The sequence below is a fragment of the Grampus griseus genome (assembly GCF_964374135.1).
Source record: "Grampus griseus genome assembly, chromosome: 12".
Lineage (NCBI taxonomy): Eukaryota > Metazoa > Chordata > Mammalia > Artiodactyla > Delphinidae > Grampus > Grampus griseus.
Window position 1 is genome coordinate 16,189,582 of NC_139006.1, and position 10,907 is coordinate 16,200,488.

General features: G+C 50.8%; 1 protein-coding gene across 2 annotated transcripts in view; it reads left to right on the forward strand.

Annotated features, from left to right (window-relative positions):
* Nucleotides 1–10,085, forward strand: part of BICDL1 (BICD family like cargo adaptor 1) — a gene marked incomplete at its 5' end in the record, with an annotated part of 95,866 nt that extends 85,781 nt beyond the window's left edge. For both annotated transcript variants that reach the window (XM_082667849.1, XM_082667850.1), the window contains 3 exons: nt 473–603; nt 6,427–6,547; nt 9,413–10,085. In XM_082667849.1, coding sequence (XP_082523975.1) covers nt 473–603; nt 6,427–6,547; nt 9,413–9,574 — 414 coding nt within the window. In that variant the 3' untranslated portion in view covers nt 9,575–10,085. The remainder of the gene's footprint in view (nt 1–472; nt 604–6,426; nt 6,548–9,412) is intronic.
* Between the last annotated feature and the right edge of the window lie 822 nt (nt 10,086–10,907).

Consider the following 10,907-nt stretch of genomic DNA (forward strand, 5'->3'; position numbering starts at 1 on the left):
AGAGCCAGGCTGCGTCAAGTGCTGTCACAGAAATGGGAGCCAGGTTCCAGGCTTTGGGACCAGCCAGGGGCCTGTGAAACACAGGGCAGTGTTCCATGTTGAGTGGAAGATTGCTAGAAACAAAACTTGAGTCCCTACCCCCAAAAATGTGTTTCAGTGCCCTGATGCGTGTGTGGCCTTCACTCATTAGGTCCCTGAGAGTGCCTTGAAATGAAGGAGGTGCTGTGCTCTGTACAACAGGGATCTGGCCCCAGGGCTGCAGTCCAGGGCTGAGCTCTTCCCTGGCCACTGAGCTCCAGTCTAGCATGAGGCCTCCTCTCTCCTGGAGCAGGGGGCAGCAGGAAGTCACCAGCCTGCCCTGCACATAGGCCCTGAGCCTGCCTGGGCCTTGTTCTTTCCTCCCTCTTGGAGGGAAACACCCCAGGCCGGCAGCAGTGGTATCATCACGTTTATCCCCTTCGTCTCTCATTAGGTGACACTGCTGAGTGTGGAGATGACTGCATTGAAGGAGGAGAGAGACCGACTCAGAATGACATCTGAGGACAAGGAACCAAAGGAGCAGCTTCAGAAGGCCATCAGGGACCGGGATGAGGCCATCGCAAAGTGAGTGGGCACCACTTGTTTAACTGAAAGTAACATGAGTATGTGCTCAATTTTAAAAGTTAAATCATACAGAAGAATACAAAACTGAAAGTGAGAGTTTCCCCGCTACCCGCCCTCACTCCTAATCCCATTCTTCTTCACAGACACTACTGGTAAAAGTCAGGTATGCATTTTTTGCAGCTTTTTTCCCTATGCATATACAGGTGTACAATATAGTTTTTGCAGATTTCTTTAAAAACATCAGTGAGATGTTGCTCCACATGTCTTGTGTTTTTGTTTCCACTTATATCTTAGAGAGCTTTCCAATATCATTATATACTTCAACTTTTTAATTTTTAGGTTTTTTGGTTGTTTTTGTTTCTTTTATTTATCATTATAGACATCTTCAAGCATACACAGAAGTGAAAAACGTAAGATGAATTCCGACCTATGTACCTCTGAGTTTCAACACTAACCAGCATATGGCCAGTGTTGTTTCATCTATAGCCACCCACTTCTTCCACCTCCCCTCTGGACCACGTTAAGGCAGATCACAAGACATTGTGTCATCTCACCCATAAACACTTTCACATAAATCTCTATCAGAAAAAGATTCTTTTTGTAAAACACACACCAGAATTATCACACGTAAAAAAGCTTAAAACAATTTCTTAATATCATCTGGTATCCAGTGTTCAAATTTCCCCAGTTGTCCCATAAATGTATTTTTAAAAAAATATTTATTTGTCTGTGCCAGGTCTTAGTTGTGGCACTAGTGATCTTCGTTGCCATGTGCAGGATCTTCAGTTGCGTCATGTGGGATCTTTAGTTGTGGCATGTGGGATCTTTAGTTGCAGCATGTGGAATCTAGTTCCCTGACCAGGGATCGAATCCAGGCCCCCTGTATTGGGAACGTGGAGTCTTAGCCACTGGACCACCAGGGAAGTCCCATAAATGTCTTTTTATAATTGATAAGTATCAGACTCCAAAGTCCACATACTCTGTTTACTTGTTATGTCCCAAAAGTCTGTAACACTTCCCCTTCCGTCTTTTTTTTTTCCAATTTGCATTTATTGAAGAAACTGGATCTTTTATCTCATAGTTTTTCTGTATTCTAAGTTCGATTGCATCCCCAGAGTGTCATTTAACATTTTTCTCTGTCCTTTATATTTGTAGTAAACTGGGTCATTTTTTTTTTAACATTGTAATTTCACTGTTTCTTTTTGTTTTTAATTATTTATTTTTGGCTGTGGTGGGTCTTCGTTGCTGCACGTGGGCTTTCTCTAGTTGCGGTGAGCGGGGGCTGCTCTTTGTTGCAGTGCACGGGCTTCTCATTGCAGTGGCTTCTCTTATTGCAGAGCACGGGCTCTAGGCGCATGCGCTTCAGTAGTTGTGGCATGCGGGCTCAGTAGTTGTGGCTCTCGAGCTCTAGAGCGCAGACTTAGTAGTTGTAGCGCACGGGCTTAGTTGCTCCACGGCACGTGGGATCTTCCCAGACCAGGGCTCGAACCCATGTCCCCTGCATTGGCAGGTGGATTCTTTTTTTTTTTTTTTTAACATCTTTATTGGGGTATAATTGCTTTACAATGGTATGTTAGTTTCTGCTTTATAACAAAGTGAATCAGTCATACATAAACATATGTTCCCATATGTCTTCCCTCTTGGCAGGCGGATTCTTAACCACTGCGCCACCAGGGAAGTCCCTGGGTCATTTTTAAATAATGTTTTGGGCTTTCTCCGGCAGAGAAGAAATGCATAAATGCATTCTTTTACATTCAAAATATGTGGCGGTACATAGGCAAAAAACATTTACATATTCCCCATTCCCCTGAAAATTATTTATCACACACTCAAACTGCCGTATACGCTGAGTGTGAGGAGGTAAAAGGCACTAAAAATGCGCCTGCTTTGGGGGCTTTACAACACATTAATAACAACATTTGTGCATCACTTTACTACTTACAAAACACTTCATCCTTTCATCATCCCAGCCACAGCAAGAAGTAAAATTTTTAATCCCAGTTTTACAGATGAGGAAGTTTCCCGGGATCACAGCCAGTGCTGATCACTGGCCTCCACCTCAGGTCTCTGACTCCTGTTCCACATCCTTTCCCCTTACCTCAAGGCTGCTTGTCAGGAAGCTAAAATGAATTTATTTAAAACAATTTGTAAATAGATACTATTTGCCTTTTTAAAAAGTAATATGACACATTTTAATTTCTGACTTTAAAATTCACACCTTCCCACTTTTCACTTCCATATACAATTGTCCCCTCCCCTCCCTTCTGTTCTCTTTAATCATTTCCATCATCTCCGTTTCATAGTTTTACCTTTGGGTCCCCTTGTCTATCTGGTCAGAATCTCGTATCAGGTTGTCTTTCAATTTCCAGTTCACTTTGGAATTATCCTTAGTGAGGCTCACAAACCTGTGTTATCTTTGCCATTCCTGGTGGATTTAGTTACTGAATACTTGAATAGCAGTGTGATATTTTGGAGTGAGACCATACTTTTATGAATAACAAAGGATGAGATTGTGCCAAACAATTAGGGAATAAAATGGTAAAATTAGGGTACTAATTGTCGAAGCCCAATGGGAATAAGAAGCAGAATAAGTTAGAAGTAGAGTCTAGTTGGTCACCTTCTCTCAGCTAGACAAGCGGAGGAGAGCTGACCATCAAGCTCTGACCATACTCTGTCATCAGCATGGGAGGTGGGAGATACAGCCAGGGAAAGTTCCAGGATGCAGGAGAGCAGAAAAAACAGTTGTCCAGTCCCCTCCCTTAGAATAAGTGCACCTAGGTCTGACACTTGGGTGACAGAGGAAATCACCAAATCTACCTTGAAATGCATGTCCTTTCCTGCTGCCAAAGAAGGCCCAGTTAACCTCCTGGGGTCTGACTGAACAGATTTGCACACTCTTCTCCCTGAGTAGGGAGAATTCTGGAGTGAAGCCCCTGTCCTTCCTGGACCCTGTAAAACAGGGCTGGCCCTTAGGGAGGTAGATCACTCCAGGATAGTTCTTTTTCTGTCCCTTAGAAATGAAATTCTGGGTATACAAAAATTCAGACAAGAGACCTAAGGAATCATTCAGTGTGGGGGAATCACACATATGTATAGGACCATTAAGAATTTTACAAGATTCTTTCATATACATCATCTCTGATCCTGGCTGTGCTTTAGCATCATCTGGGGAAGTCTGCCCCTGCCAGAGCCCTCTCCAGAACAATTCAGTCTGAATCTCTGAGTTTGGGGCAACTTCTTAAAAGCGTCCCCTTACGCCCACCCCATTATTCTAATGTGCAGACAGGGGTGAGAACCTCCCAAGAAAAATAACTTCCCTCTCTTCACTGGACAGCAACAACCTTAAGGTGTTCCTTATCCTATATAATAGGTGAGTTTCAGCTAAGTTAAGTAACAATTTTATCTCCTTGCAGGTGAAAGGTCCTCAGTGAAAAAAATCCAGGGCTAGCAGTCTGCCTTACAAAAACAAAAAGGAGTCAGTTGCTAGTGGTTTCATTTAAATAAGGAATTCTTCTAGCCCTTTGAAATATTCCTTTTTAAAACTGATTTAGGGACTTCCCTGGTGGTCCAGTGGGTAAGACTCCGTGCTCCCAATGCAGGGGGCCCGGGTTGGATCCCTGGTCGTGGGAACTAGATCCTGCATGCATGCTGCAACTAAGAGCCTGAATGACGTAACCGGGACCCGGTGAAATAAAAATGTTTTTTAAAAAAACATTAATGTATTGATCAGGGACTTCTGCAGCACTGCTTTCCTTGTCTGGGGTTTCCCATGAACGAGAAGCACCAAGATTCCCTGGTGAGCAAACGTTCCGGAGGGTGCAGTCCAAGGCTGTGACACCTAGGTCTGCAAGGTGGGCCCAGCTCGGGGGTCTTTCAGGAAGGAAGGGGACCCCTCGGTGCGTGGCGGGCCGCAGCTGCTGCTGGACCTCTGCCCCTCCGCCAGCAGCATTACTCAGCACATTCTGGGGTCTTCAGGCTGTTCGTGGCGACACCTGCCGGGAGACGCCTGTAAGCTCAAGAGGCTGCCCTGGCGCGGGGCGCTAGGGGCTTGCGTTGACGTTCCAGGACCGTGGGGTTGGCCAGCCGGGCGTCCATGACAACCCGCGCCTTGCAAGGATTTCCGCAGTTTGCGGCCAGCCAATGGCAGCGGGCGTGACGGGAGCAGCGTGCGGCATTTGAGATGCCGGAGCTGATTGGACAGGCTCGGCTCCTGTCCCTGCAGCTGCAGTGCGGGTGGGCGGTCCTGGTGTGAGAGGTCTGGAGCGGCTTCTCTAGGAAGAGTGGGCGGGGAGCCGTTCTGGGGACCTTGGAGTGTCGGGGGAAGTGACCGATTGCTCGGTGGACTTGAGGCCAGAGACGAAGTGCTGGTCGCGCAGTGGCCCGAGCAGGTTAACCCAACTGCTGCGGCTTCCGGCCGCGCTTAGCTTTGATGTGAGCTGGGCAGCTTCTGCGGTGGGTCCTCTCAAGGCCATGCACGTTGGTCGCTGGTCCTGTGCGACGAGGAGTTTTGTTAGTTTTGCCCTTTTGAATGTGAAAGGTAACGGTTGATGGGCTTCCCTGGTGGCACAGTGGTTAAGAATCCGCCTGCCAATGCAGGGGCCACGGGTTCGAGCCCTGGTCTGGGAAGATCCCACATTGCGGAGCAACTAAGCCCATGCGCCACAACTACTGAGCCTGCGCTCTAGAGCCCATGAGCCGCAACTACTGAGCCCGTTCACCTAGAGCCGGTGCTCTGCAACAACAGAAGCCACTGCAATGCGAAGCTCGCGCTCCACAACGAAGAGGAGCCCCCGCTCGCCGCAACTAGAGAAAGCCCAGGCGCAGCAACGAAGACCCGACGCAGCCAAATAAATAAATTTATTTTTTTAAAAAAAAGGTAACGGTTGATGAAGATAAGGGCTAAATAATGCTCATTTTGGCAGCTGGGCAACCAGTGCCACCTAGCAGAAGCTGCCCAGCTAGTCTCTTGCATTTTTTTATTCCCATTCCCTGCCTCCCCAAAAATTGTCCTTTGCGTTGAACAACCATGATTTAGGAATGTTGGGAAAGGTGAACAAAATAATATGTAAAACATGAAAATGTGAAAATACAAAATGCAAAAGTGTGGGAGCAATTACCCATCAGTGATCCTCACCTAGAGATAACCAAGTAGACATTTTTGTGTATGACCTTCAAATACAGGCAATTTTTCTTTTACAAAGCTTGTATCATATGTGACCTTGTTTCTTGTTTTTTTTCCTCTGCTCAGCATGCATCAGGAGTATTGCCCCACTGTCAGTAAATATTCAATGTCGTGGTTGTTACTGGTGACTGTATTCTATCATATAATTTACCCTAACTGTTGGCTACAACGATCAGCTAAGCTGTGATGATCACCACTGTGTGGCTGCCTTTGCACACACCCTTAAAGGGGGGATTGCTAGTGAGAAGGAGAGCACTAGGAGGTTAAGTCCAACTTCCAAGGGGACTGGCCTTTTGGGGGAAAATTAGCAGTTCCTTAGTGCTGTGAGGCCTTTGATCTCTGGGTTCCAGTCCTGATTTAAGTGTCATTCTTTTTTAATCACTTCTTGTTTGAGACGGGATGACAGATTATTCCTTCACCTACAGGTTGGTTATGAAAACTGAGAAAATGTATATGAAAGCATATGCAAAACTTTCCAACCCTCCACAAGTAACATCATAGTTACTGTTACAGTTACTGTTTGTTGTGAGTTTGGGGTCAGAGGCTGTTTCCTCATCCTGAGGACTCCAGGTGCCCCAGGCAAAGAACCTGATGCCTCTGGCACAAGGTGTCCGCGCTCACCCTGGCTTGTCTGTTTTCAGGAAGAACGCTGTGGAGCTGGAACTCGCCAAGTGCAAGATGGACATGATGTCTCTGAACAGCCAGCTACTGGATGCCATTCAGCAGAAACTGAACCTCTCGCAGCAGCTTGAGGCTTGGCAGGTAAGGGAGAGTCTCTGAACCCAGGCTGAGTGTAAGAATGAGAGCTTGTTACTGGAGGGTCCCATGCGTGTGGGGTGAGCAGTAATCCCAGTCTTCACCTGATGAAAATCAGGGCTCGCGGTCCCCCAGTCCCTGGGGAAGAATGCCTAAAGGAAGATGCTCTCGAGAGCAAGGAACCCCAGGCTGTGCCGACCTCTAGGCTTGGAACAGGGGCCTCCTTCAGCTAGTTGTCCTGGCTTTGTTTAAATTAGCTAGAAAAAAACGGCCGTTAACGTGGAGGGCCCAGGAAGCCCTATATGACTGACTGAAAATTCACAACTGGATGTTTGTAGTTCAGCCATCCTTGGGTTGCCAGCAGCTGATGCTCTTCCCTTTCTCAAAGGCCAGCTTCCTTTTTTCCAAAGAGCACTGTCCTGGCACAGGTCTGGGGAAAATGAGTGTGTCCGTCTCTAGGGCCACAGTTGTCAGAGTCCACTCAGCCAACGTGGCTGCCCACTGGGCCAGGGCCATACTTGCTTTTTGTTAATGAGGTTAGGGTAGTACAACTTCAGAATGTGGGTGTAACCATTCTTGTTTCTCCCCAAGAAATCCTAACCAGATAGATGAAAAGTCCCCTTGGGCTTTCCCAGGCAAGCCCCACATGGAAGGCAGGTTAGAAGTGACTGTCCCTCCAGGGCCCTGCCGGGCTGGCCGCAGGAGCACTGGCTTCCCCCCTAGAGAGCTGCTCCCTGGCTCCCTGCCTCCTGCCCCAAAGCCAGCTGCTGTTTCCTGGCTCACCGCCCCTGTTCTTCTCTCTTTTCTCTCGGCTACAGTTTGCTTCCTCAGGGCTTTTTACTATCTGGCTCCTTTGGTTTCTGATCTAGTGGCCTTTCTCAGTTCCCGTATCAACAGCTTTAGTTGTACACCCCTCCTGCCTTTGAGGTGAGATTGAGCCCTCATCCCCCCACCCTCTTCCCTGCCACCATCGCAGTCCCGCCCCTGCCGCCTCCCTTGTGGTCCACCGTGTTGTGTGTCGGTGCCGGCGTCATCTCCGTACAGCGTGCCATGCCATCGATCGAGCCCTGGCCTCCCTCCTCCTTCCACTGTCACATCCGGTGAGCGCGGCAGCAGGTGGCCCAGTACTGACAGGCTGACCCGTCTGGCCCTGGTTTCTTGGTTCCACCTCCTCATAAATGGGTTGTTTTATAGAAGTAACGGCCGGCATGGAATTATGAGCAGCTCATGCATGTGTGTGTACGAAGTTTTGAACTGATATATTTCACGGAATTATCTTGATAAATCTTAAAGTATAAAAAAAATGCAGTTTGCAATGTACCAGAGAACACTTAACAACATAGATTTTTATGGAGCACTTCCCAAGTACAGGGCACTGTGCTGAGGATTTGACACGACACGGGGACCTTCAAAGTAGGGACTATATCTCATTTTTGTGAGGAGGAGGAGGAGAGGTGTAGGTAGGAAGTTGAATATGAAGAGGGGAGGAAGGCAGGAGAGCAGGACGTGAGCAAGGGGTCCACACCCGCCGCCACCTGGTGACCTGGTCAGGAAAGTCCCTTTGTTTCACACTGAAACTTGCAAAGACATTTGAGTGACTGGTGAGAGATTAGGTGAGTGTGTAGGAGTGGTGGACAAGCTGGTCAAGCTGGGAGTGGGGCCCAGCCAGCCCACTTCCTGTGCTCACCAAGTGAGCAGCTGCTCTGGGCCGCTGAGGTCATCTTCCCCGACCTCAGGAAACGCCCAGCCCGAAAGCAGGCCTCACAGTCCTGTGCACGAACAGACACGAGCAGCTGATTCACTCCAGCATTCGGCCCAAGGCTCGGTCTTTTCACCAGGACATCCCAGAGCCCATCGGGTTCAGGGTGAAGGAATCAGGCAGATGCTTGTGTTTCCGGCTGATGTTACTAGACAGGGCTGCTTTTGATTCTAAACCAATAGTTTTCATAATGTGTAAGTGGCGGAACGCCTTTATCAAATGGAATCTTGCACAGACTCAGAATCTAGCAAGTAGAATGGAGAGTGGAGCTGCTCCGTCCGTTAGCCACTCCGTGGCGTAAAAGCTGATGTTCCGTAAGGCGAAGTCAGGGAGAAGGGGGAGTTTTCTATGCAACTTTAACACACCGGAGGGGAAAGGTGCTACCCCATTGAAGAAGCCAAGGAAGTGGGCGTAAGTTGGAGCAAGACAAGCCCCGAAGATGGTGATGGCCCCTGGCCTCTGCCAGTGGGGGCCGAGCGCGTGGTTGGTGGTCAGCGAGGACGGCACCAGGGAGCCTGTGACCTCACACGTGGGCCTGCCAGGAGTGCATGGGCATCAGCAGTTCAGGCTGGTAATAATTTGAAGGGGATGAAGGGGCAGGAAAAGCCCCCTGTGGCCAGGATGTTAGGCTGGAGAGCTGGCAAGCTGAGGCCACCCCAGGGTTTGGTGGGGGGTGGGTACCAAGTGAGAGGTGCCCACCCAGACCCAAGGGGACACAGGAAGCAGGACAGAGAGGGCCGGTCACAGGCAAGGCTGAGCACTGGTGTGGGCTGGCAGGCTGGGTGGAGAGGCAGACAGGCAAGTATCAGCTGCGGCCATCCTCTGGGCCCACAGAGACACACCTGGTCTGCGGGGTCAGCCGAGGGAGTAATATTAGTGAGAAGCCAGCCCAAGCCCTGAGGAGACTGGAGGTGCCGCGTGGCTACTGTTGTGTCCCCGCACTGCATCCACACTTGCTGCTTGCTTGGTCGCATCGGGGCAGCCGTGGCTGCAGCCGCTCACTCATCTCATCCCTCATCCTCATCTCTCGTGCTTCCTACATTTGCCACCTCCCCGCCCACCCGCAGCGCCGGGTCAGAGCTGCTCAGCCCCCTCCGCTCTGCCCTCTGCAGGATGACATGCACAGGGTCATTGACCGACAGCTGATGGACACGCACCTGAAGGAACAGAGCCGGCCTGCTGCTGCCCTCTCCAGGGCCCACGGCTCGGGGCGTGGCGATGAGCCCAGCACCGCTGAAGGCAAACGGCTCTTCTCATTCTTCAGGAAAATTTAAACTGGGAGGAGTCAGGCCAGCAAGGATGGGTGCACTGGAGGCGACTGAAAAGGGGGCATGTGAGCAGTGCACCATGTGTGCACACCAGACCCCACCCCCGGGCCAGGCTCAGCAGCCGCGCTGCCCACCCACACAGGGGCCAAGTCGTCCAGGAGGGCCCACTCGGCCTCAGAAGGCTGCTCTCAACAGAGGGATGGGCAGGAGCCTTGTCCCCACTGCCTGGCCACACCCAGCCTGGGCTTCCCTGGGATCCGCTGCTGTTGAGCAGGGCTCGGACTGCCTCCAGAGTGGCCCCTTGGTTGGGCTTTGCTGCTCAGACCTGATGGATCACAACCCACCCCGCCTACCCCTCAATGACTCCCGTGCCCAACCCCAAGCACCGTTGCCCTTCTGCTTTGGAATACGGGGAACGGAAGAAATGGAGGCCCTTTCTGCATGCCTCAGGAGGCCCTGGCTGCCCCCAGCTGGTCTGAGCCATGGGGGCCTAGTCCTGCAGGGCACCAGGCCCCAACCTGAACCCCACCCTCCAGCAACGCCTGGCCCAGGGAGGAAGCGGCCCCTCACCCGCGTGCATGCACCTCTGCTGGAGCACCTACGGGCCAGGAGCCCCAGCCTGTGGGGCCTGACGGCTAGGGCTACGCTCGCACTCGGCCACAGCGGGCCCTGCCGGGGCTTGGCTGAGGCCACCCCGAGCCTAAGAGGGAGAAGGGCCTGCCCCAGCCCCTGCCACTGCTGCCCTCCCTCCCCCACCCCCTCCAGTGCAGGCCTTCCTCCTCAACAGGGCCCGCTGGAGGCTTAGCCCTCAGCCCTCTCCCCTTCCTGGCGCCAGGGCTGAGAGGGGTCTGCTCCTCCCACAGGCCCCTGGCACCCCTTACCTAGTACAAGTTCTTGGCTCGGCCAAGCAAGTCCAGGCCACAGAATGGCTCCAGAGGGGTCTGCGGTCAGCCATTGCACCTCAAGGGCAGTGTTGGCACCACGGGGTGGACGCCTCCACATGCTGCCCACCAGGCCCACAGAAGGACCAACCCGGCGACCCGACTCCTGATCCTTCCTCAGCGACCACTTCACCTTCTCTGCTGAGGCCCTGACTCAGAGGCACCCGGACTGAGCCAGCCCGCAAGCCGCTTTACAAAGGCTCGTCTCCCTCACAAGGGAAAAGCACAGCAGGGATGAGTGGAAAGAATGTACCTATAGATATGTACATACCACAGTGCTGTAATTTTGTATGTAGCAATCATGTAAATACATGTATGGATTTTATAATATACATATTATATATGAATCTATAAAGGCATATTTTTAGAAAAACAGCACACCACTGCTTCTTTTGAAA